We start from the raw sequence: 27842 nt of genomic DNA on the forward strand, positions 1-27842 counted from the left end.
CCCAGCCTTCGACTGAAATGACAGTCTGCACTTCTGAATGATATTCATCTTCTGATCTGCAACATGATGAGTGCACAGCAACAAGGGAACCAGTTTCACACAACTCCGTCAGAAAAGAAGGTACAGGCTGGACCTTGGATCACAGAGCCGGCGTCTTTCCATGAAAAGCCGCCTCCTCCGTGATGCAAGATGAACAGAACTGAACTTGTTTTGTACCTTTTTCTGTCTCCCAACACTTTCACCATCAGCGTCGTGTCTTCTCCCTTCCCCCCTCCAACTACCAACATCTCCCCCCTTTTCTCCACGTTTTCCATGTTTTTCCTCTGCGAGGCGGCGCCTAGGTGGCGCTCTCCCCGGCCCCGGACGAGCCCCCGCTGGGCTTGGGCTCGGGCTGGTCGGAGTGGGCCGTCTGCGGGGACGACGGAGACAACGCGTCCCCTCTCTCGCCCCGCTCCTGGAGGTTGCGCTGGTTCCTGGCGGCCTCCGTGAGCATCTGCATCCGGCGCTCCTGGTGCTCCTCCAGGCCCCGCCACAGCTCCGCGCGCTCCCGTTCCCGCTTCAGCTCCCTGGGTGCAGGAACAGCAACAGGAACATCGTCCAGCGTTTATCTCAACACAACTGCCTCCTCCACGCCAAGCCTCGGGGTCAGGGCCAGAACCGATGCCCATTAACACGATGTGCGCACGCCGAGGACAGGAGATGAAAACCGACTGACAGAATGGGCAAACAGCTGCAAAACATAAACCCTCCCAAAGGCTTATAAAATATCTATTACTTCACTCTTGGGGAAAAAAGGGCACATAAAAATCTGGTGAAAATACTGAGCTGCTCCTTTAGGTTTTATTTCCCTGTAGCACCGCCTATCTTGATCCTCAAACCAAGCGATGAATAACTGGAACCCGGTTCAAAAGATGACCTCAGTGATACATACTCACAAGACGGAATCCAAAGTGATGGACAATGGAACAAATCTGAGCTAAAACATGACTTAAGATGATTTGTGCCTCGTCCTCTCGCCGCCGCCGCCGCCACGCGAAGCGACGCAGGGACACTGAGTCACACTCACTTCTGTTTCTCCACTTTGTAGGAGGCAGTGAGGTCGTCGAACAGCTTGCTGTTCATCTCCATGAAGGTCTTCAGCACGTTGTAGATCAGAGACACGATGGTCCTGCAGGCACACAGCCGGAAGTCAGGACGAAACCTGGCCCGCGTCTCTTACGCACACGGACACGGACACAGCGGACTTACTGGTTCCAGTGCTCCTTGGAGACTCTGTAGAGGGTGGCGAACACCAGTGGCAGGATGACTTGACAGTTCTCCTCTATCAGACTGAGGATGTATTCGTTGTTCCAGAAGTAAAGAGCCCGCTCCGCTACCTGGACAACACAGAAAGGAGAGCCGGCTTTCGCTTATTGGGCCCAGTCAGTGATATTTCCCTGCCAGGTGTTTCTACTCGAGCTGCGATCTGGATTTGGCCGTCGTGTCTTCATCACCTGGAAGTGAGGGCTGGAGATGCAGGCCGCTATCTGTTTGAACAGAGGCTCCTGAACCCGGATGAACTGAGATGGCTCTATCACGTCGAGGATCTCCTCGATCTCCCCCAGGAACATCACCTAAACACACGGACACGGCTTATAAATTAACGATACGGAAAAGAGCCGTCCATGCTTTTTATCAATCGACAGATGAAAGGCAGCATCCTCCTGATATTCATCAGTTGGGAGCGGAAAGCTCAGTCGTCTCACCTCTTTCTGCGTGCAGGTTTTTGGCCAGTACTTGAGCAGCCCTCTGATGATCTGCAGAATACACACACACGCACACACACGCATTAAAAGAAATAAACACCGGAGTTCTTTCCTCAGCGGGGATGCTGGCTGGCTTCCATCCCTTCAAGCTCCATTAAAACAAAGCCCTACTGCACCTTTTGAGGAAAAAAAATCCCATTAAGTTTCCACCGAGGGTTTTACAGAATGAAGCAGGTGAATGCAAAAGAAAAGAAGCCAGTTCAAGTCATTTAACAGCACTGTGGCATTTCCACAGACGGATTAACAAATGTTTTGAGGGAGTGGCACTGATTGTACCATATGTAACTGGCAGGATTTTTATCATGTTTTCTATCATAGTAACAGTAAAGTCACAACATTTTCATGATGGTACTTTTTGCACCAATGCAAAGGGATAACTTTGGGGTTTTTTCGCTTTGATTTTGAAGGTGCTCTGCCCTACATTTCACAGAAGAAGTTAAAATTCCTCGGTTTTCAGATTGAAATGACCCACACACTAACTTAATGTAATTTTTCAGCACCCAGTCTGGTTTTCTTCATTTCGCGCGATGGCTTCGGTGCAGTCGTTATGTAATCTAATTTGTGTCCTTTAAAAAGCTGGATGACCTACAGTCTGAACAGTCCTTGAACACATCTCGAGTTCTCTCATAATGCTTTCAGAAGCTAACTGGGCTGCTTACACTGACACGGTGCAGATTCTTTAACACACTATATTTCCCTTCATCGGGTTTGACGCTTTACCAAAGAAGATGAGGCTGAAATCCTGATTTCTCTGTAAACTTGACACGTTACACACACGTCACGTTACACTGTGTGTATGTGCATGTCAGCAAGATGGAATATTTGTGTGTTGTGTTGAAGACGGCGAGGTATATTAAAGCAGTCTTACATATTCAGTGACTGTAGCGTCTTTCTCCATGAACTGCACCACACAGTAGGCCAGCTGCAAAGACAGAACAACGTTACTATCTGTCACACACACACACACACACACACACTGAAGCTGTCAAGGACACAAAAGAGATCTTAGCACTTATCCCTCAGAATTACAACCGCCGAAGATCGGAAAAAAAGTGTACGTGTGAGTGTCTCTTCTCATATGAGCTGCAATCGTTTCCCATTATTCTCGGTGTGTCAGTATGTGTGCACGCGTGTGTGTGTGTGTGTGTGTGTATGTGTGCACGCGCACACATGTGTGTTTTGCGGTTGCCCCCATCCACCCCGGCCCGGTTGCCGTGGCGAGTGGGCACCGTGGCGACGGAGACTGTGTGTGCGTGTGTTTACTTCGGAAGGAGTGATGTCACGCGCGCGGCGAGTCCCTCCAGGGCATGTGAGATAGAGTTTAGACCTCCTGTCTCCCTGTCTGTCCTCTCATGTCCTATTTCTACCCTTTGAACCGTTCACATCATTACTGGTTCCACAAGTTACATCAGGAACCGTCGCTTCTAAACGGGCCCGTTTTCTGTTTGACCTGCAGCGTCCGACGTCACGTTTGGCACAGTTTTCATCTATTTTCAGATTTATTTTTCTTTTTGTTTGAAGTGTTTCCCGTCCTTCACCTTTCAGGCTGCAGGACTCGTGTAAAGGAGGGGACAGAAGTGAAACCGTACATGTTGAACTGGAAAAAAAAGGGGGATTAAAATGAAGGTGCTGAGCACCCAAACTATTTAAAGTATTAGGGAGGTATTAGAGAAATCAATTTGGGTAAATATGATGTGGGATTCTGTTGTCAGGTCGAGCTTAGAGGGAGCAGGAGGCCATTGTTGGGGGGAGGATTACGGATACTGTAGTTGCTTTTTAAAACTCTTAAGGCAAGGATTTTACCAGATTGATATGTTGCAGCGACAGGTCAGATTCAGGTCTATTTTTGGACGTACCCAGCTCTTTCTTAATGGAAGTAAGCAACCTAAATGAAGTAGTATTTTTAATTTTTTTTTAAAAATCAATCTTTATTTTTCTTTGGCCCAGTAAATTCAGTTGTATTATTGTAGTGTTGGTGTCGAGCATTTCACTGGAATCAGTTCAGCGTCACATGTTAATACTATTAGTGTGCGATCACAACAACCTGATTAAATTATTCAATTATCATAACTGTGTTATTAATTATATGACAGTATCAATTAATGGTGCTTTACCGGTAAAAGTGGAGGCATTATCGTGACGCATTTGTTCACCCTGTCATTAAAATCCTTCACACGCAGGAGGATGCAAGTAGATTCCACAGTGCTGAGAAATCTCTGAGATGAAAGAAATATTTTGATTTATCTGGAACTGGGTCACTCCTGCACCGCTGCGCCCGCGCAGAGCCGTCCACCAGCAGCACCTCTCCCGTGACCCCGTCAAAAAGCCCGTGTGTTCCAGTGTGTAAATAATGTATGTGTGTGAACCGCAGGGAGGGAGAGACGGGGAGAAATGTAGGGCACGGTGGTGCTGAAACCCAGAATACACACACGCGCGCGCGCGCGCACACACACCTTCGACAGGTTTGTGGAGAACAAACTGTGCCTTCTGCATAGGCAAATCATGTGCGGCACAAATAAAATGTGCGGACATGCATACACACATTCTACCAGCTGTGACATCCAATACAGTTTGCACTCACACCCCTCATACACACACACACTGAAAACCAGAGGAGAGTCAATCTCTCTGCAGTATTATTTATGACTCAATTGGGCCTCCTAGTGGTAGATTTGACACATAGCAAAAAATAAAAAATAAAAAAAATCTGAGATGCTCAAATTATCATGTGGGAAAAAAAGAAAGTGGAAAACTTAGACGATAGTTCTGTAATTATCACTGACCTGTGCGTGGAAGATGGAGAGGGACTTTGCTGTGTGTAGCGGGATGAGGACCCGAACCAGGAACTGCTTGTGTTCGGCCTTCAGAGGCAAGGCGAAGCCATTTATTATGCTGGTGGGAAGAGATGAGAAGGCAGTTAGAAAAAAAAAGAAAAAAAAAACTGCTTTTCTTCTGTGGTCTTTAAATGTTTTATACTGTTTGCTTTCTTCATTCTGGAAAAACTAGAACGATGTTTTTTTTTTTTTTTCCACTCCTGTCAAATCCCAGATAAAGATGCTGTTAGCTGGCAGTTTGCTTCTATTCATGGACAACTTGCTCAATCAATGTGAAAAAATGTGAACATTTCAAGGTGAACTTGCTTTTCATCTCTGACGGTAAAACACAAAACAGACAATCCTCCTCACAACTGATAGAAAACAGAGCAAAGTGGCAAAATCTCACACGAGAGACGAAACACAATGGGAGTATTTATCAATATCATGGGAAAAATCTTCTTTCTTCATTGTATGAAGTTCATATTTGAGGGCATTCTGGATAGCAGAGCTAAGAATCCTCACAAACCCATAAAGAATGTAGAGTTTTTAGTCTCTTGTTCACTGAAGTTCAAGTTTTGAACAGATGAATCACTTTTATCAGACAAAAACACAGTGAAAGCACTGCTGCAGAGCTGCAGCAGCTCGTCTCAGTCATGTTCTAACTTTCCACAGTCATCCTTGTCTTTCAGTTGCCCACGCCTGCAGAGCGGCGACAGAAGAAAGAGTAATAACCTTGAATGCAGCGAGATTAAAGGAAACGACGGCAACGCCACACAGGGAGAAGCTAAAACTATTAACATCAGCACGTCAATGTGAACGCTGTTCCAGTGTTCCTACTATTTAGTTCTTATGAGCTTTACTGGCGGTGCTTCATGATTCATGCAACATGAAAATAAAGTGACGTCCGTCCGAGTTAATCAGAAATAACAAATATCTGAGGAGAGCAGCGTCGGTGGTGTTTGCATCAATAACTGGAAACAGGAGGAAGTATAAATGTTGGGAAACAGCTTTAAGATTTTAACCCACAAACAAGTGACATGAAAACCGGGTCTGTTAGAGGAATGACTGTGAAAAGTGTCAAAAATTTCAAGGAAAACAACTTAATTGTGCTGTTTCTGGAAGAGCGACACAGCAGTGAAATGCAGCTGGCTTATTGCTAACATGAACTTCATATCTCGCTGTGAAGGGAAATTTGTTAAAACATGCTGAAGGCAAATTGCTGCAACTGGAGGATTTAGTTTTTGCAGGTTTAGAGTATCATTGACCTTTTTTTTTTTATCAAGATTGCACCTTTTTTTCTTCTTGTTTTCACTTCAGGCTTTGTTTGAATGCAGATCTGAACCAAAAGAAGCTGCATGTGACCCCAAAAACAAACTTGACACAAGACTTCCACCCGTCCAGCTCTGATTAGCGGACTAATCTACAGTTTGCTTGTTTGTTTTTCATTTTTATTTGCACGGTGAAGGTGTCTGCCGGAGGAATCACGACACCATCTCTGAAGACAAACCGTGTTTATTAGATTGATATGGATAACATTTCCCCAATAGTGGTTTGTTTTTCTGAAAATCCCCTTATGCAGGAGACAATCTTTCACTTCAGTGGACAGGAAGATATCCTATCAGAGCAGGACGCACTTCCCCCGAGGGGCGCCAGAGACGCTCCTGTATCCCCTCCTTCACATCCTCATCACCTCCTCTTCCTTCATCAACCTCTCCTAAAGCAGCAGCTGTTTCCTGACATAACTTTATAGCTGGTCCCACACTACTGTTCTTTTTTTATCTGTTACACTTAAAACAAATTCAATAAGTTTTCATGAAATCATGCATAGTTTTACTCTCCAATTATTTTATGATATACTTTTTTTTTTTCAGTAGTACCCGCTCCTCCGATCCGTCCTTCTGAGCCCTTCTCCATCTCCTTCCTCTCTCGATCTTTTTCTGTACAGTGCATCCTCTCCCGGTGTGTGGGAGGAGCTATAAATACCTCTGTTACCACCAACATGAATACAAACCTCTCTCTCTCCTCTGCTGCTCACCCTCCTTCCTCCACTTCTGACTCACTGTCCCCCCCACCCCCCCCCCCCCCCCCACCTCGATGCATCCTTCCATTCCTGCCTCTGTTTTCACCTTGCATTCCTCCTCTTCCTCATCCCATGCCCTCCTCTCATCCCTCAAAAGTCACAGGTCCATTTCAAATCACATAAAAGTTCTCTCACTGCGAGTCTCTTCAGATAAATCCCTTCACAGAGGGCTCTCGCTGCTTAAAATCACCCTGAACGCAGATTAATATTCATTGCCTTTAATGCTCGTTTGTTTGCTTTCCGACTTCTCATTTTGTCTTCCTCGTTTGCTTTACTTTTCCGTCCTTCAGTTTCTCCATGTCTCCATCTGTCTGCACTATTAGCACATCTAATGAGTTTCTCTACGTTCTCAAGCAGAGAGAGAGAGAGAGAGAGAAAGCTTTACAAGGGAGTTTAATCTTTCATAGAATTAACAAAATTACCCCCATCCTGCAGTGGCAAGAAAAGCGAGGGAATGCTGTTGAAACTGTGTTGAATTTAACTTTTCTATGCTTTAAAATATTTTACAGAGGGATGAAAATTCAAAGCAAATGCAAAGTTTTTGAGTCAACATAAACTCAAATCTGCAACATTTAACTTGTCTTTAAAGCTTTAGGAAACGAGTAGACCCATTTTATAGCAGCTAAAAGCTTCCTTTGGGAGCTGATCTTTAATTCTGACACTGACGACTCTGGGGCGTCCCCTCACATCGCCACCCGTTTCTTTTCCATCGTGAAGCAGACGGACCCAGTGAGGAAATGAAACTTGATAATATCACGTTAGTATTCATCCTCCAGGCACCGTCTTTCTCTCCCACCATTCCCCTTGAATCCCAATCATCTTTTCTTTTTTTTTGCTCCTCTTGATTTGTGTTGCAGATGCAGTGAAACGCTGTTTAACGGGCCACTTTCCTTCAGTCTCGACAAATCAAAGGACATATTTTGTTAATATTTAAACCCCCTCATCGCTTGTCTTTGTCTCTGCACACCCGTCGCCCTGCTTTCTTTATTCACTTCTCTGCCTTCCTTGTTACCAGCAAGTGTTTGTGTGTGTGAGAGCATACCAACCTGCCGAGGATTTCCAGCAACTCCGCCACTCCGTTGAAGTGCTCAGTTTCATATATGAACCTGCAGAGGAGAGAAAGCGAGGGGAGAGTGCGAAAACTGCGAGTGAAAACTGCGCGACAGATGCGTTGAATTCACAACTCTTCTCCACGAGTGTTGCGTAACGTCAGAAACCGCTTCCGTAGATACCGAAAACCAATCACTTCTTATAGCAACAGTTTTTAACTCCCCGTCGAATTACACTGCAAGCGCAACAAAAGGCACTGAGTCAGCGGCACTTGTCTCGGCGAAAGGACGAGAAAGCGACTGGACGTCACGGCTGCCGTGTTCATCAGAGCTGTTTAAACCAAACATTTGAAAGGATTCTCTGTATGAGAATCAAGGCTGTCTTGGAAGTGGCGTGCGTACATGATATGTGACAGCAGTACAAATTTAAAGAAAGATTTCGGATGGAAGCAAACTGCGCTGCGAGATTCAGTTCAGCTTTAAGAGCAGATCTCAGCGGGGCCAGAATAACTTATTAATGACAACAAATATACAATGTTCCGTACATTTTAGATTAGAAATGAATATAAAAATGCATTAATTCTGTCTTTGTTTGTAGGCTAATGTTTGATTTATTGATGCTGGCCTGCTATGAATAGCTCCTGTAAATCCTGTGCATGAGCGCAGCGTCTACCTGAGGAAGATGTTGTTGATCTGTTTGCGGATGTAGGCTCGGAGGCCCAGTAGTTTTCCATAGACACGGTGCAGGATGGTCTTTAGGTACTCCCTCTCCCTCGGGTCCTCGCTGTCGAACAGCTCTAGGAGCTACGAACACACACACACACACACACACACACACACACACACACACACACACACACGGGCGATAATTGCCTTGTAGATGTACTTATGTATTCATTCCCTGACCTTTTCCCTGTAACAGCCATATTCCTCACTCTGAACTCCTTTTAGTTTTTATCATTTAATAACAGGTCTTTTTAGAGTTTTTTTTTTTTTTTTTTTTTTTGTAGGTCTTCAGGTACAAGAATATTCCTGTATCAGACACATCCTAACATCAATCTCACATTCACTTTTAGCACCGTTTTAAGTATAAACACATACAGGTGACATACAGAGGCGTTTGAGAACATCGGGGTGAAAAAAATACAGCAACACAGTCGCACTTTGACTGATTTATGACTGATAACGTTCCATTTATCGGGGATTTGCGGTGTATCTCTGAGCTTCGGAGCTGACAAGCTGCAGATAAGGCGGATTACCTGCAAGACAAACTTCTGGTCGACGTAGCGTTTGGCCATGGAAGGCTGGAAGTCCGGGCTCTCCAGGAATCGTAGAAAGAACTCGTACACCAGCTGATAAAAAGCAGAGATCAGATGACATGTACTGAGGTGATTTTTGTCTTAGGCAAAGAAGAGAGACAGACTCAAACATTTTTGGACTACTAACCTGTGCTTTAGGCCCTTTTCGCTTCAAGTAATAGTTGTAACAATCTTGAAACATACTACAATACGACTGATGCACGCTCACTGCTCGCTCTATTGTTATATTTACAGAAAATCAATTTTCTTTCTGCAACACAATACCCGGACAAGAAAGTGAAAGCGATGCCTGGTGAGGCAGCCTGGACTTCACTCTCCACACACAGTTTGACTCATCTCCTCCAGAAGAGGCAGGAATGACTGTACACCACACCCTAAATGTCATCTGTGTAAATCTGGAGTGATTTTTCTGTTTCAGCACCATATTTTCTTATTTAGTCAGATAAAAGTGAGAAAATCCTTCTTAGAATCAGAGAGTGAATCTTTCCCATTAGAGGCTGCCCACAGTGCATCATCCTTTTCCAATCATCTTCGTCTCCTGCACCCTCATTTGTCACACCGGTCGCCTGGATGTCCTCCTCCTCTTCATCATTAAACCAACTCGCCAGCGTGGCGACTCCACTCTCAGCATCCCTTTTCTCACATGGCCGTCATCTCTATTATATATATTTTCTCTTTCTGGGTTTCCAACATGAGCCTGTCGGCCTTGATCTCGTCTAATCCCAGAGAAAACCTTCACACCCTCGGCACACATCCAGCAAACGTGAAGCCGGGTGACGAACCTGCAGATGCGGCCAGGAAGCCTCCAGTGTCGGCTCATCTTCCTCCGGGTCAAACTCGGGATTTTCGCTGGGTGGAAGAGTCCGAAAGATATTTACCGAGATCTGGAAAAGTGTAGAGGAAAGGAGGACGTGAGAAAAACGACAGGTGTAACTTGGTCTTTTCATTCGTGTTGCTGAATCTGTGTGCTCGGAGTACAGACGATATAGACGCGACGCTGCTCGTCGTAGATCTCAGGAATGATACAAATGGACTGAAGTCACGCCGGTATTCTTTTTAAATTGTATTTCACAACACTTAACCAAATGGAAGCAGATGTGTTAGGTGGGTGGCAGCATTGCGCTTCAGTCGGGAGAAAAATCTGCTGCAATAAAAAAAAAAAAAAAAAAAAAAAAAAAAAAGGAAAAAAAAAAGCAGGCTTGTTCTGTCAGTGTTTCAGTTCAGCTGCTGCTCACACACTGCGTTATGAGAACAACTCATTAGTCATGCAGTGACGGCCTGCTACGTCATGATTTATTCAGTAACTGCATTTCCACTGGCTGCTCTATTTGCTCATTTTAAGGGACCTAGATTCTTTTTTTTTTTTTTTTTTTTTTTAAGATCCATTATTTACTGACTCTCCTTTTTGTTTTGTCGTACTGTGAAAATATGCTTCCATATGTCTGAAAGAGACGTGACGTTAATACCGACTCTTACGCGTACTTCCACCCATGAGTGTCGGTCAAAGACTTTTTGCTGTTGTTGTTGGTATTTTAGGAAATCCAGTGGGCTCACTGAGATGTTTGAGTCACAACGTGTCTCGGCTTTGCTTTGTACACACCGAGGTTTTGCCAAAAACGCTCGTCAGAGCAGAAGTTGTGCTTGCAGGAGGGTTTTTTTTTTGTTGTCTGCCCCTTTTTTCACACATCTGCAGCATCAGACAGCAGGATTTTCCCAGAGTGACGGTTTTTACACACCTGCATGTTACACACATCCTCAGTGAAAAAATGGCCTTTTTGTTCAATTTCACACGCTTTAAAGCATATATCAAAACGAGGCCTAAAGTTTTGCCTTTAGTTCGTGTAATGTGGAACATCATTTGTGCACATTTGTCCTCCTGCACTTTGCTCTGACACTTATTGCTCTGCTTCCATTATAGACCTTGAGCTTTTCTAAAAGTTTGGAGCCACGCATTAAGCTGCTGTGCACTTTCCCTCAACCCCATCCTCAGTCCTATCAGCATTTTCACATCCTCTGGGACTGGTGACTGTATAGCATAAGCTATGCATAAGGTCCTCTGGCTTTACTTCCCCTCCCCCCCCTCCATCCCTTCATCTTCTTCTCTTCCTCTGGGAACTGAGGCTTCCACGCTCTCCACCACACTATCTCTCCTCTGTTCTCCACATCTGCGTCTTCCTCCCTCGCCACGGGGATATCACGCCGCCGCTTCCTTCGTCATCACTCTTCTGGAGCTCAAGGTGGATTTGATGATATTCACTACTTACTTTACTACTTTCTCCTCTTTGATTTCTTTGTTGAGGAGATGTTTGTGCGTCTGCCAGGATTCGCACTCATTCAGCATTTTCACCTCTAGCTCCGGAGGCCCGGCCTCTCCGCTCACCATCTTTATCGCCTCCGGATAGAGCGGCTCGATGAGGACCCCTCTGCTCGTGGCCACGCTCTCCACCAGCTCATTGAGCGCGGCGCGTTTGATCTCCTTCCCCTTCAGGTCGGCCACACAGTCCAGGAAATCAAACAGCACGCAGCACTGCTGCAGCTTCTTACAGAACAGGTCGTGCAGCTCTGCCACCGGGGCGTCTGGACGATTCGGGAGAAAGAGGGAGAGAGAGAGAGCACGGAGGTTAAAGGTTAAGTAAAGGCAGTGGCGCACAGAGAGATCCCTTCATGAATGGGGACGTGTGAGTTTGCCTGTAAATTGCAGTGAGCGTGCTGGGACACACATGCTGTAATGACTGCTCTCTAAGGAGAGGGTTAAAGAGACTTTTCCTCGACAAAACGCACCCACACACTCAGCGGTTATATCATCCATACATGCACTCACCCAGTCACACGTCTCGCCCTGGAGCGCAGAGCTGTATCTCACCGCTATTACCTGTCAAGGTCATTCCTCAGACCTGTTTTTCACAATGAAACGCAGCCAAATGACCTGCTGCTGCTGCTGCTGCTGCTGCTGCTGGTCGTCGCATCAAAACCTCCAAAAATCCAAAAGACTCCACTGACATGCACCCAAACCTAAACACATGTAACTGATTCCACACACCAAAATATAGAAGAATTAGTTTTGACAGAAATCAAATAGGAATTCCTGTTTCTTTTTCTCTGCGGCCAGAAGACTGATGACCTAGAAGGACTGATATATAGAGATTTTAGATTCCTGTATAAGTGAGATGTATGGCAGGTTTGGACTGCAGAATAAGAGAAATTCTGACACAGCTCTGTGGTGATAGATCATTCATAATGCCCCGTGTGATTCACCTGCACTATCATATCAAGTGTAATTTCACTCCTGTGAGCAGTAAAACACGCGAAACCCTTCAGGGTGTCAGTCGCATTAGTATTCTTCGCCGATCACCTATAAAATATGAGAAGATGAAAAACGTCTGCAGAAAATTTCATGCTAACCCATCCAGAAGTTGTCAGTGAGACACACTAGAAAGTGTCCAACGAGCTCGGTGTGTTTTTAGCCGTCACTTGAGTGAATGAATGAAAGAGCGAGCGACCCCAAAACAGAGATTACTCAACTCAGGGTGCCGAGCCACGCAGGATAAAAAAACTCAAAGAGGGCAGTTTTCCCTTCCTGGACTCCGATTCCCCTCTTTGTTCAGATTTTATGTTGAGGTGGGAAAACAACAAGAACAACAATGAGAAAGCAGAGTCACTTTTCTGTGTACCTCTAAAAATACCTCAGTAAACATCGTAGAGTAACAGAAAGAAATCTGTTACACCTCGGCTGGCCCGCGTGTCGTTCTCACTCAAACGTTTGAGATTTTATATTGATCTCATAAAGCGTGTGTTTTGAATAGGAACTGTGTCTTTATTGTTTGTGGTGTCTCTAATATACCGGTTAGACTTTCAGTCTTAAACAAATCTCCTCTCCTTCACAGGAAAACAACGCCGCTCAGCAGTGCAGTCTAGACGAACTGTGCACTTGGAAAGAAGACGATCCAAGTCACACACACACACACACACACACACACTCACACTCACACAGCAGGGGCAGATTAGTTTTAACCCTTCTTAACCCCGAGGTGGGAAACGCAGGAGGGGCGACGAGGGGCTGACGGGAGCGTTTGCAGCCTCCAGACTCGCTCACCTCTTGTGGGTACACCACCGCCATCTGCTCCCTTTGGCACAGGGCGACCCAAAAACACCAGAAAGGAAACGGCCTCGAGTGCGAGATGTTGAATAACAGGCGTTTTCAAGACATCAAACGCTGTCAGTTTATTGCATCAGTCATGACCTACTGTACTTTTCACGGCCGTCAGAGTGACTGGAACGCAAGCTTTTGCCTCAGATTGTGCGATTTAAGGTTTAAATAAAATTTTCGACAACCTTCGAACCCTCGTCTGAAAACAGCGTCGCTCATTTCTTGGAATTCTTCCACGCGGTGTTGACATCCGTGAGTCTTCCAGCACTGAGTGGTCAGTTTGTTCTTGAGCCGCCGCCACGTCTCTGTGACTGGACGAACGTGTGACAGCCGAGTTCACACTGCTCGCCATGAAATAACACGTGCGGAAAAAAGTCTGAAAGGGGGGGAACAAATAGCATCTGCAAATAGTCGAATATTTTTAAAATAAATATATATTCTTTTCTGTTCCTATCCTTCTCTCAACCCTCTCTCCTTCTCCTCTTCTCCTCTTCTCCCTACAGTCTGTGTTTCCTCTGTAGTCCGACTGTGAAGGTGAAATCTAATCCATTTTAATGGAGAGTAATTGTATGAAGATGTGCCGTGCTGGGACTAAGAGAGAGAGAGAGAGGGAGTGAAGAACAGAGGGAGGCGAAAAGACGAAGGCAAAGAAAACTGTACGAGTGTTGAGCAGACAGGCAGCCGAACGGGAGGCGAGAAAAAAAAAAAAAAAAAAGAGGGGAGATGAAGGAATGAAGACGCTCGGTGGGTCATGTGAGAGCGAGTGTGGGAGAAAGTGAAGAAAAGAGGAAGAGAGGAAAGGTGCAGAGAGATGACAGGAGACGGTTCGCTCTGAGGAGGAGGAAACCAGCTGAAGCCACCTCACTGTAAATCCAGTCAAGCTGAACGAGCTGAAAACAAATCGGTGTAATCTCACCACAAAGCCTTTTTTATTAGCGCTCCCCTGATGCACAGTCTGAAGACCGTATCAAGAATCTGAAGCATTTTTTCCAGCTTTCAGTATGTATATATGCTACTTCTCTTTTCACGGTTGCTCCACTTCACTTTCAGCTCAAAGTTACGCTCACTGCTCTCCCAAAAACTCTGGGATCCAAGTGTGTAAATCTGAAAAGAACAGATACTTTTGTTCGACATGGACCGAAAAATCACAGTCCACAGTGATGTGATAATGAAACAAGTGTTGTTTCCTCACTGCTTTTATTAGAACAATCGCCGTCTTACTCATCTATTCAAATCGTCTTTGAATATCATGTCAGTGATTTGAATATTGACGAAGATTTTAATCGCCGAGTGACTCATGACTGAGCTATTTTCACGTCTTCTGACAACACGAGCAGCAGTCCTAAGTCTTTATCTCTGCGTCTATAAACTCCACGAGGAAATGTTAAAAGCCTCTTGCCAGTTCTTTTATTTCTCCATTTCTTCCCTTTTCCACCGACTCTGATTGTCCCTTCAAGTAAAAAACACTCATCATCCACGAAAAATAGCCAGTTATTAAAGCACGTTGCGATGAAGAGACGGGGGACGGACAGGCATGCAACACACAGCCGCGCCTCGGAAAACCAATTACGCTGTTCATTTAATTTATTAGATACAGTAAAGCTATCAGCGCTAACGCAAAGTGGCTGGAGCATTTCTAATATTCTCCCTGCTGCGGGACTCCATGTGAGTGTTCAGATAAAGAATCCTCCAAAACTTACAAGGAATAATTACTTTTCATTTTTAAACGTCTACGACTCTTCTTTAAAACTCCACCAGTTCAGGTGTTTGGACTTTAAACAGTTTGCTGGTTCACATTGAATCTTTTCCATGAAAAAGTTGCATTTTTCATTAACAGCACGCTCGATAACAGGATTCGTCGACCGTGCGCAACACGGATTTGTCGTGGATCAGCGGAAACACGTCAGGAGACGATGCTTCACAATGGAAGTCACTGCTGTGTGTTTATAATAAGTGTGCTGATGGAAACCTGATTAAGGATGGAGCAAAATACCAACGCAAACACTTCGAAAACACATCATCAAAACACTGAATAAATCAGGGGAAAGTTTCAAAATAAATGTCATGCATATACTATGTTTAATCAGCAGTCTAAATACATTCTGCATACTTTGTAATTATAGCACTTTTAACCTTTTTGTCTTGCACTGAATATCTGATTTATTTATTTTTTTGAAAAGGAATACAATGAATATTTTTTACCCTCAACTTATTTCATTTAATCACAATTGTCAAAAAAATAAAGGAAAAATTAATTCAAGGAAGACGAATCTAAATAACTCCGCTGACCTTCAACTAATAAAAACTACAACAAAGAAGAGCGACTTATGTTATACTTATATATAGAACAATCCAACAGCTTAAACCCAGTTCAAACAGAATAAGGTGAAAATTCCTAAAACAAGTCAAGTTTATTGGGAAAAAAAGTCTCAGTTGTAACATTTTATAGGGAACTTTACTAACTAGCGGGCACTTTTTAAATGTTGTAGATACATAGAAGCCAATAAACAGGGATAAATTAAAACCTCACATGTTGAATGTGACCTTCGCTGGAATTAACTTTGTCACAGCACCAGTCAAATAATTGATTATTATGGCAGCCCATGGAAACTAGAAGACATTTCCTGAATGCTAAATGGAGACGGCGCTCCTCTCGTGCGCAGCTCAGCGTCGACGCATCCTGATCCCCGATTGGCTGGATTCACTTCAAACATGTTTCTCCACTCCTCGATGCTGGAACTGCATCTTTTGTACTCTGTATTCTCCCATTGGGAAACTAAAGGGAAATGCTTTTCACTCTTAGCTGTGTGCGTTGTTTATTCAAACAGTCTCATCTGCCTCCGACCTGGGAATAATGTTCAAATATTGCATTTATATGCAGGAAGCCCATAAATGAATAATTTATTCCGCAATAGTTTCATGTCAAAAACACTATTTAAAGACTTATTTCTACTTCTTACTCAAGCTACACAAATTTTCAAATATGTTACAAATCTAATGAATCATCGATGAACTCCTCCAACAGGTGTGAACACTAATTTTACTTAAATATCAGCAATGCAGGAAGATTTAACCCAAAGTACACTGAAGAGCTGAACAGTGTGATCTCGCTCATCATAATGAACGATACAGAACCTGTTTCGGGCTTTATTCGCTTTAAATACACACATTACAACAACAAGAACAACAACAAAAAAAAAAAAAGACGACAAACCGCCGAGAGCAAAAACACAGCATGAGGAGGAGAGAAGATGGTGAGAGAAGGAGGGGGGAGGCAGCAGAGGGCTGGAGGAGGAATCTGGTTAAAACATTTAAAGAAAAAAATAAATTAAAAAAACAAAAAAAAAAAAAACAAAAGAGCAGCAACATATAAGACTGAGCGGTGCCAGGAGCATCAAAACACTCACACACACACTCGGCTGCAGAAATCTAAATTTAGTTCGACTGGAGAGAGACTTGAGGAGAGGAGTGGAGAGGAGTGGTATAGGGTTAAAAGATGACATCATTCACTTCCTCCTCCTCCTCCTCCTCTCCCATCTTTCCATCACTAGGTACCTCCCATCTTTCTCCCTCTTGGTTCCCTCTCCTCCTATCTCTCCTCCACCCATCCATCCATCCATCTATCTGAGGCTTCTCCTCCTCAACCCAAATGAGCGAGTACGACTCCGCTCTTTAAATAACAGTTATTCTGTTTGGGCTGGGAGAGAGAGAGAGAGAGAGAGAGAGAGAGAGGAGGACAGCGTCTGTTTTAGCAACCATCCAAGCCGCCTCTGCACCTCTGTCATTACACACATGCACACACACACACACACACACACACACACACACACACACACACTCAACGCACAGATCCAGTGACGCAGAGAGGAGGATGCGGCGGGGAGGGAAGGGAAACGAGGGGAAGCGAACGAGGCAGAGGGAGATAAAGAAGAGAGCAGCGCAGATATAAATAGTAGACGGGGAGCAGGAGCAGCCGTCAGAGGTGAGACGCCACGCAGTGTAAAAGTCACAGCAGTATAAATATCACCTTAAGGGGTTTAAGTGACGCGCCTTAAACCCAACTCTGAATAATCTAATCCGCCTAATAACGACTCGATCTGTCCACAACGCGGCGAATCGGCGAGGAAGCCGGTGTGACAGATTATCCCGCTCATTAACGCCGAGATCAGAGAGAGGAATACGGAGGGGGCGGCGGGGGGAAGGATGATTTGCGGCTGCATGTCTTTCTACATGACTGAGGCGTAAACAAGCAATTCACCTGCAAATAAAGAACAGGGCGAACCTTCCCGCTGCTTTAAATTAGAGCCGGGGCTGCTGGGAAGTCCTGGCGCGGCGACAGTACTGGGAATAGGTAATGAGGCCGGCTGGGTGTTAGCATACCACATGTAAATACAGCCGTATACGTTATAGTCTGTCAGTGGTCATTAAAGCCGTCCTGCTGGGAGAAGTTGATTTCTTTTTAAAAACAACAATAATGGTGTTCTGTGAAGAGGACGTGATGCTTCAGGCCTGTCTGTCAGCAGGAGATCGCACCAAATTATGAGCAGATTTTCATGACATTTGGGAGGCGGACTGGTTGGAGGCCAGGGAACAATTCATCAGATTTCAGCCCTCATGTGAAGCTGGAACTGCCGACTCCCTCTCCACATGAATGATATCTTACAGGGGATACGTTTGAGGAGTTATAGCTGAGAAGAAAAATAAGCTGCCTGATACGCTCAACAGTACAACAACAAATGCTTATAGTGAAAACTGGGAGAATATATCCATCCCTTGCACAACAAATTTACTGAAAAAATAAAAAGCAGCTTAAATATTCACCGTTTTTATTTGAAAAATAAAAATCCTGTTATAATAAAAAAAACCATCCACCATTTTTAGATGCAGAAATTAGCCGTGGTATGACTCACATCTCGCTGCATCACCATGTTCGGCTCGGATGGCAAGAAAAAAAAAAAAAAAATAGCGAAAGGTGAATAAATTTCTGCTCAAATAAGCACGGACTAACATCTTCAAAGAGAACGTCCCGCGGGCCGTCTCCAGCTCCTGGATCATCAGCGAGACTCTTACAGACGAACGGAACGAGGCGCCCCTCGCTGCCTTGTTATTATTACCAGTAAATAAGAACACAGGCTCTGCTGATGGACGTAAGGTCAAAGTCGCCGTTGCTTCAACACACCTGGAGACGTCTTAAACACGCCATCAGTCCACGCCGGTGGATTTCACGTGAGGAAGACGTTATAATAAGCTGTATTCAGGGGACGCACGGCGATGAAAGACCCATTCTCTCTGTGACAAAGGCTGAGGCAGAAGGCTGTGTCATGGCAAAAGATTAAGTGGCGCCGCTAAGCCCATCTTTAAATAATCCAATGTTTCTAATAATACACGGTTCCAGCGCACAGCATAATGAACACGGAGAAACAGGGTTCATTTGTGGTTAAAATTTTTGTCCATTCATAATAATAATCAATAACATAGAGGGGATATCTTAGGAAATAATCTAATTTTGAGGACTGAGCACGTCCAAACTGTCCCTGACCACAGGGTGACTCTCGGGAGCTGAAGATATTAATATTCCCCTCCCAAAGCAATATTTGGTGTGTGAGATGTGAACACAAATTGGAGGCAGTCAGTAAACAAATATGGAGGCTGGTTTATCCCAGCTGGAGACGTCTTCAACATTTGATTAGCAGCTTTCCGCACCGCTGCCGCCGCCGCTCTTCACAGGCAGGCAAATGTGATAAAAGGAAAAAAAAAAAAATCTTACATTTCTCTGTCACTGATTGAGACTGGGCATGATTTTTCTTTTTTTTGTTTTGAAATCTGGTTGTGATTCAAATTGGAAGCGAGCTCCATCCAGTCGGAATTGGCTCTTGCTCCCATCTTCTGCTTTTCGATATCGACTTCCTCCCGCCGCCTCACATCAGCATGTCCACTATGTTTGATTTGCTTTGTTTACTCGGGTTCACGCCGCCTCCGGACCGCAAGCGTGTGTTTAATGGAGAACGCCCACAAAAGGTGAGACTTGCGGTGATTCAGTCGGAGACGCCGTTCGCTCGGGCTCCGTTGTATTCCTTTAAGAACGGGCTCTCTCCTCAGTGACACAGCAGTGATTGTGGTTATTGCATCGACTGCCCTGCAATATCCTCCACCGCGCTGCTCTCTCTCTCTCTTTATCCCGCCGTCTCTCGCCTTCCCACTGATCCTCCCCCACCTGTCAACTTAATGTTCAGTCATTTCCTCTTTCCTCATCCACTCCATTTCTTTCATCAGCCCCTCACATTCTCCTCCACTCTCCCCTCTTAATTGATCTGAGACAGTCAGAGAGCAAAAAAAAAAAAAAAAACCTACTCCATGCCTTGTGAAACCCAATACCGGGCCCATCCAGCTGGTCCTCGCAAGCACGCCACAGAGAGAGAGAGAGAGCCGTTCGATCGCCCACATGCAATCTGTGTGTGAAGGTGACTGCCGTCCAGTAAACAGAGCATTTAAAACAAGAGCCGTATGCATTGTTATAATGGCCGCAAACACACATGCCGGACAAATACAAGCGAAAACACACATAAGTAGATCCAGAAGGTCCACAGACAAGTTACACTCAGTTATGTAGATCATCGTGCTGCTCCTTGAACACACTGGAGACGGGGTTTGATGCGCTTTCCCGACTGCGATCCAGGGTTTTGTGAGTGGATTTTGAATGAGAATTAACCCAAACCAGGTCTAATGTCACATATTACTGTAAGAGTAAAAATGCCAATCAAATAAAACCAAAAAAAAAAAGAATTATTTCAATAAAATACTGGAAAAGAAGGGAATAGTGAATTTTCCTGTCATGCAGATTGAACATCTTGGCAAAATATGACTATAAAAATACCACATTATGAGAAAAAAATCTAATCCTGCCAGTGATTAACACTCTCATCTCACAGTCTGGGTTGGAATACCAGTCTGTGTTGGAGATTGCATGTTCTCCCCACGTGTGTGAGCTTCCTCACACAGTCCTAAAACATGCATGTGAGGTTAATCAGTGACCCTAATGATGGATGAATGTATGGATGGATGGACTAACCCTGAAGAAAGTGTCTGTCCTCATTCCTCTGGAGAGTCATAGCATCGCAAAGCTCACACACACTCGGCTGCCACAGCTCTCCAAGCTCAGCTGAAGCTGTGAGTTAGCAAGATAAATGTCACGATCTAGCAATGCTAGAAGCTAACAGTGACGAAACAGACAAACACAAACTTTCCAGGGAACCCGGACATGCACAGGGAAGAACATGCAGACTGCAGACAGGGAAGTCTGACCTGGACGGGGATCCATGAACTTCTCACTGTGAGGAGACAGTGCTAACCACTGCACCACCGTGCAACCGTTTTAAAACCTTCAGTCAGCAAATATGACTCTTTTTTTTTTTTTCAGTCCGTCCAGACACTGTGTTTAGCTGTTAACCTACACATGCTTATCCAAATTTCTACCTGCTGCCACAGAGGATCATGCAGCTGCTTATTTTGTGTCGCTCTTTAGCCGGTGTAATTTTTAACTTTTCCTCAGTTTTTAGGAGGGCAGGTTTCATGTCATCTGGAACTGCAAAAAGAAGTTAAATATGCAGCACTTGTCCCTCGTGTTTATGACGGTACTGCTGTGGCTTCTTGTCATTGCTTTATGCCTGCATGTTGTGGTTTACGATCGCTTTGCGCCACCGGGTCTGTGTTCCAGAGGCCTGTTCAGTAATGGAACCGTATCCAAACCGAGCACGCTTTATTTGACAAGCGGAGGAAATAAAACGCTACAATATCTACTCCCATCCCCTTCTATGCCATTGCGGAGAGGTCAGCCGCGTCGAGAGTATTTCTATAAATCCCATTTGCATGTCGGCTTTTCTCATCATATACGGGCCAGGTGTGACCGTGAAAAAACACTGGATGTGACATTTTAATCGGATTAATGTCGATATTCAAAGAAGCATGCTAATTCAGGTAAGCTGTCATTCAGCCGAGAATAAGCAGTTGTCAGACGTCAACCCTTTGCTATCAGTTTAATATTTAACAGCCTTTTCCGCCGCCTTTAAAACCCACTTTGAAAATATACCCTTTCCTTATTCTGCGACATTTCACGAGGCGGTGATGTGCCTGTTCGACTATACGTTTTCCCTCTAATCCCCTCATTGTTAGCGGTGAAATTGACCCATTTTCTGAGTGCATTACGGAACACAAAGCAGCGTTGTATTTCTATACCTTCAAAAACATCGGTGGGAGCGACTGAAATGCATTTTCTGCTGGAAACGGAGTGGCGAGAAACGCCGAATTCAAACGGCATCCAGCACCAAAGCGACGCTGCAACACCGTTTACCTGCTGCAGATCATTCGTTTTCAGCTTAATATCAGAGAATGTCCACATAAATTGGCGCTTTACGAAAACGTTTTCACTAAAATGTGTACTGTTAATTCTTCCTGCCGTCCCACTCGGCTGCAGCGCACCATCTGTCAACGCCGTGCAACAAGGGCCTGTTTTATATCTCAGGCATCAATCCAAATACCTGCACGAGAGGTTCCGTTGCACGTACCGAGGCTTTACCTCTCTCTGAACTCACGGTGCATCCTTTCAGGCCTGATGGAGTTATTTGAAGCCACTCAGCAGCTCTTTGAAAAGCCGCTGCTGCTGGAAATGTCAAGGACAAAGAACATCATGTATGTCTGTTCACCGATACAGATTTCTGTCTCGCGTGGTTAAAATGTCAATTAGAAATGCTACCTTTGTTTGCATTCTGTGTGGGGATTTGTACTGAAATCATTCTTTTAATTACTCAAAGTGATTGTTCTCGTATTTTTCTTTTTTTTGCAGTTGTTGAGCTGTTTTTGAGGATTCAGCAGTCAGATAAGCGCTCTGGCACGGAGCGTGTTGATTCATTTTCAAAACACCAATTAGGCCTGCTGCAGTACTGCAGTTCTCCCTGCCTTCACACTGGTGTTACAGACAATAATAAACAACTACATATCAATTTTTGATGCGGAGAAATCCAACACCACGGCTGACTGGAAGAATCAGCTGTGGTAAAACTTGAACTATTACTTCTTTTATTTATTTTTTTTATTTATTTTCCTTCCCCGGCATCATCTGCTCCTGTTTCCCAGATCAGATAGTGACAAGATGTTCTTTTTTAACTAGAACAACAAATCCAAAGCCTCTGGTGCTGCTAACTTCACAGGAATTGTTTTAGTATGACCATCTTGTGACTTCCAAACACAGATAAATATTTGCTGATGCTCTGAATGTAGAAAACAAGGAGCACTGTGGGCTGCTTCTGCAGCTGCAACCAAAAACTACACTTTATGCCAGCTCAGGTCTGCAACGTTTATTTATTACATGCCCCGTCATGTGAGATTCGTAAAGGATGTGCCGCCGGCGTGGCCCGAGCAGAAAGACGTGTGTGTGTGTTTTGTGAAACGCTGTTCCCCGAAAAGATGTCAAGATAGACGGCGGAGCATCCCGTGATCACCGCGCATCTCCGATATCACACTGAGATTCCTTTTCTTCACCAGCGTTTAAATCCTCTCAGAAGAGCAAAACGCACAAAGGCCGGACTCCTCCCGCTCTGCGGATCACGTGTCTGTAAGTAGTGACGTTTCTCTGAAGAGTGATGACATTTCTACCTGTTCGCTTTCACTCCCTTTGTTGATTTTTTTTTTTTTTTTTTTTCTATTTAGAGCCTTGTAATTACGTTTGCTCGTCCTGTGCTCCCACCTCTGCTCGCAGTCGTGTTTCCATCCACGCTCGTGACAGGCTTCATCCTTCAGCCTGTTTCACAGGTACAGCCGGTTTTCAGACTGCGTTTTCCTCACCTGCGTCTGCGGGAGAGGCTTCATTTTAATACTCGGTTACGCACAACAGACAGAGCAGCGGGGGAAGAAAGGGATGAGTTTACAAATGAGCTCCAGAGGGAACCGGGGCCGAGTCGATCTCAAGGTCAGAAGCAACAAATCTGGCGCTGCCTCTTTCACCCTTCGCAGTTATGACGGCTGTGCCGAAAAACCGCTCTGAACGACTTCTTTGCAACAAGCCGCCTTTGATGCACAACCGGGCCGCTAAATCTTAATCACAAGTCTGTTTATCTGCAGACTGGATGTCGAGCAGGAATGTGACCTTAGCCCGGTTAGCCTGCCAGCCGCCGCGCTGCACCCGTGACCATGAGGCCTGGTCTGGTGTCCGTGGCCACGGGGGAGAGTCCCGCAGCTGGGGAGAAGTGCTGAGCTGTTCTGCATGTTCTCTGGTTAGCCGGAGAGCCGCAGTGTAACTGAAGACGTTTAGCAAGACGAACGGGAGAAAAGGCTAAAGGACGATTCCGCCTAACCTCTGTATGGCGCGCAGACATTTTCCATATAGCATGGATTTGCGTTGTCTGAAAGCTGTCCACAGTTAAACTGCATTTTTCAAATAATAAACACAGAATGTTCTAATTAAATCTGATTATTTCATGTTTTCTTGAGTCATGTACAAATGGAAACAGTCATGAAAGGACAGCTGACAGTCTTGCTGGGCTGCTTTCCAGAGTCATTACCTCCCAGCACCATCTTTACTGGATCCCAGCAGCAAGTATTTTATTATTTAATGTGATGATTACAGAGTATAGGGAGACAGGACGGGAAAAGGGGACGCTTTTTGCCTTGTCTGAAAACACTGCTGATACCCATCTGGTGGCTCGGTAGCAGCGTGACTGCGAATCTGAAACGCTTTAATTTGCCCAGGTCCCAGAGAAACGCTAAGTTTATCGAGGCCCGGTTCCTCCGAGTGGCTTAATCATCGTCTCATTTGGGGCGCCGTCTGGAAATAATTCAACAGTGCTTACATTAAAGCTCTATTTTGAACGGCAGCATTCGGATCAGTGTTTCCCCGTCCTGGTTGTGGGGACCCACTGCCCTGAATGCTTCACGTGTCTCTGATTCAACAGTATTGGACTTAAACGGAGGTGTTCTTGCTTCCTAACCAATCCTAACCCCAACAACATGATAATGCTGTTCTTTAATTTAAGCCTTTAATAGTTAAGATAGTCATCCGCTCGTTTCATACAACACAACTCTCTCCAGAACGACGAGGACGGCTCGACTTTTAATAGAGCATAGCTCCTGGCGTTAGATTTACTAAGAGGCTCCTGTGTTGCTCTTTTTTTTTTTTTTCCAGTAGGCCTTAAAAGAAAAAAAAATCCTCGTAAATTCCATATTGGAAACAAACACATCCATTTATAAAGACATAAACTGACCAGAAGAGCGTGGCTGCTCTGAAGTCCAGACCCGATCCAGGAACACAATGTACAGAAAGGGCTGAGGAGCCAGCGAGCGCACACCGCAGGCCCGCGGCCAAGCATGAGTACGCTGTAAAGGGGATTACAGGGATCCAGTATCCTTCACCGTTCATCTGCGGATTAATTGGCCGCCTCGACCATCGGCGTTGCTCTTTTACTGGCCGCTTCGTTAGTCCTCGCTTTAGTGAAATCTGACGCGGACGCCATCTGACTTCAAGAGCATCGGCCATATGTAGCTACTGAAAAAAGAGACTAATTAGAGACACAGGACTGTATCTTATAAATGTGAAACTAATTTTCTAGTGTTTGTTTTTAAAAAGTTCAGGCCTGTGATGTGAAGAGAGAGCGCTGCTCCCACGCCCCGGTTCCTACAGAGCCAGATTCAGCCCGGGACACATTTACCTAAGAAAGTAACCCAGGGATTGATTGAGGCTTGCTTTAAAAAAAAAACTACATTTTTTTGTCTGCTTCATCATGATCCTGTTACACTAAAGTTGTTTTAAAGGCAGATATATTTCACCCTCTGCTGATGATTGATGTCCAAAGCTGTGAGCTGCGACCGGATCTCACTCTGCCGGGTCGAGGAGACGGTCGATGGGGAAGTAGATAGTCTACCAACTGGATCGGACTGAGAAATCTTTACATGATAACATGAGCATACGATACTGTACAATGATTCGCCGGATCCTTACTGTGCAGCCACTGCAAGGAACTCCTGTGCTTCACAACAAACAACCAATGAAGCTCCAAACTCTGCGTTCCACAGACTGTAGAAATGGAAACGCTGGTCCGGCTTAATCCAATTTGACACCTTGCAACCTTAAAGTATTGAGTTATTCAAGCTGAAGAACTTTTACACCTTTTACATTTATACTGAGTTCCTCAAACAGTAAGTTCTTTGACTGCCTGAAAAACTGAGCCTGATTTGTCACAAACAACTCAAAGCTTATTACAAGTGGCATCCTCATACTGGATTGCGTCCTCAGAGCTGCTTATCAGTGCTTCCCTGTGTCTTCATTTCTGTGTGTATGATTTCATTCAGTGGAGGCTTTCATCCAGAACAACATGCATCTGAGAACACACACAGCACAACGCCACCTCCAGCAGTAGCCGGTGTGATAAAGTGTTTGCTCAAGGAAACAGTCAGGGAGTCTTCTGACTTTATACGAATTCATATATATTCTATTTTTAATGGTCGTGCGCTACGAGCGGGAATGAAGCCTGGACAGAGTGAAGGAGTGCTGCTGAGGAGTAGTTCAAATTAACAAAGGGAACGCGGCTCCCTGGAGGGCAAAACACCCACAAGTCTGTCTACACTTGGCCTATATATACTGGCCCCGGCGCACGAGACATCTCTCCTGCGCCGGGTGCTGCAGGATCTTACTATCACTTCCTCCTGGGGGTCCAGGAACAGTGCCGCAGCAGTGCAGCAGCCATGTGAAAAAACCAGGACCCGGTGCCAGCGATGGCTGAAGCACACACACTCATACGCATGGAGGGGATCGCAGAGGGGGGGGCTAACCTTATTAAGAGGGGTCAGAGGCAAATAAGAGGACGTACAATCTGCCTTTATACTGCACACATAAATGAGCGAGTGAAAGAGAGAGCAGAGGACATATAGCCGCTATGAAGCAGAGACGGAAGACACGGCGATCGATTTGGGCCTCGCTGGCATGGAGTTCAAATGAAAGCAACCGAGTGTGTGTGTGTGTGTGTGTGTGTGTGTGTGTGTGTGTGTGTGAGGGACAACAGAGAAGGATGATGGGGATGAGAAACACATGCAAGTGCTATCATCCTAACTGTTACAGCTGGGCTGAAGAAATGAGGCTACATGGATTTTAATATTATGTAAAAGTAATCAAAAAATGATTTTTCAACTCTTGTAGCTGAACTTCTCTTCTTTAATTTCATGTGGAAGCTCTCTACATGATTTGTGCATTGTTTTACGGAGTCTGCTGCACAAAACTTTCCTCTCAGACTAAGTCATCAACTACTGAACTTACTGAGCTTCCACAATGCAAAGCGACTAACCATATTATCTTTTTACCATTCATGCATTTCTTCAGTTTTTCATCCCTCTTCCGTTTGACACGACAGGACAGGGTCTTCCTATCCGTCTAAATGTCACTCCAAATGGCTGCAGGCTGAGCAGGCTGTGCAGACGGCGCTCTGCTTGACAATCAAAGTCATGGTTTATATATTTTCTATTAAACCCGTGCTTTAAATCCAAACAGTTGCACACATCAAAGTGGCCAGCAGCTCTGGAAGTGGAGCTACTGCAGCTAAGATCTTAAAATAATCACATTTCCTGCATGTATGTTTCCTGTTGTATGTGTTCCTTGTGTGATGGCCGTCTAACAGGCACTTAGGCACGTCTCATCCTGTGGAGGGGAACGGCCCTGTGATGGAGAGACGCCTCTCCATTTTACCCTTCATCAGCCAGACAAGCAGACGGTTCGTGGCCCTGTGTTTTCATGAGGATGAAAGTCTTCCATGTGATTTTCTATGAGCACATTTTCATCAGAAACACACAAACGGAATTTCATACATATTCATGGCAGATGAGTTTAATCCATGACTGTAATCCATGAAATCATCATATCTCAACTTGACTTACAAGTTGGAACGTTTTAATGAAATGCCTGGTTGAAGATGACAGGAGGAAACTTGGAAACTTGTTTAACTTGTTCCTTATATCCAATAAGAAAAATAAGGTCAATCATTGAAGTGGTAATGTAGTTGACTGCAGGGCACAACAAGAAGAGGGCCTCTAATAACCAAAAAGTGCATCAGATCTGTGCAATGGATCAAAACTACTTATCTAACCTCTGCCAAGGACAGGCAGGAGGATATGTACCAGTAGTAAATACAATATTACACGGTCAGGAGTGATCAATAGGCGCATCATGTTGAGTGATATGTTTGTGTTTATGCAGTGAAGAACGTGAAATCTGTGAATCTGTGTGGCCTCCACAGTCAGTTCAGTTAGTTTACATCCTTACTGTGTCACTGTGTGAACCAGAGCCTCACCTTTGAGCAGGGGCAGAGGCGTGAGCTCCACCTGGGAGCTCTGGTAGCGGAACTGGGACGAGCTGTGGGACCTCCTCTGCCGGGCTCTGCGCATGGACCTGCGCGGGAAGCCGTCCACCTTCTCCGCGGACGGCACCGAGAAGCTGGTGGTCGGCGAGGACGGGCTGGACGGGGGCAGCTTGGTCGTCTCCATGATGATGATGGCCGGAGGCAGACGGCGGCACGGCGCGGCGGCGTCTGGGGTGCCTGGCGTCGACGCGGCGTGCGTCCGTGCGCTGGCTTCCCGCGTGCGAGTGCGTAAA

General features: G+C 45.1%; 1 protein-coding gene across 1 annotated transcript; it reads right to left on the reverse strand.

Annotated features, from left to right (window-relative positions):
* Positions 1–160: 160 nt before the first annotated feature.
* ppp2r5b (protein phosphatase 2, regulatory subunit B', beta) lies at positions 161–27842 on the reverse strand. Its single transcript, XM_030083880.1, has 14 exons — positions 27787–27842; positions 27541–27750; positions 11450–11646; positions 9852–9953; positions 9010–9102; positions 8424–8554; positions 7748–7807; positions 4589–4697; positions 2674–2727; positions 1746–1796; positions 1494–1613; positions 1249–1376; positions 1067–1168; positions 161–566 (listed from the first exon to the last, which is right to left on the reverse strand). The coding sequence occupies exons 2-14, from the start codon at positions 27731–27733 to the stop codon at positions 338–340; spliced, it is 1569 nt and encodes a 522-aa protein (XP_029939740.1). The 5' UTR covers positions 27734–27750; positions 27787–27842; the 3' UTR covers positions 161–337.

The sequence above is a fragment of the Salarias fasciatus genome, chromosome 3, assembly GCF_902148845.1.
Source record: "Salarias fasciatus chromosome 3, fSalaFa1.1, whole genome shotgun sequence".
Taxonomy (NCBI): domain Eukaryota; kingdom Metazoa; phylum Chordata; class Actinopteri; order Blenniiformes; family Blenniidae; genus Salarias; species Salarias fasciatus.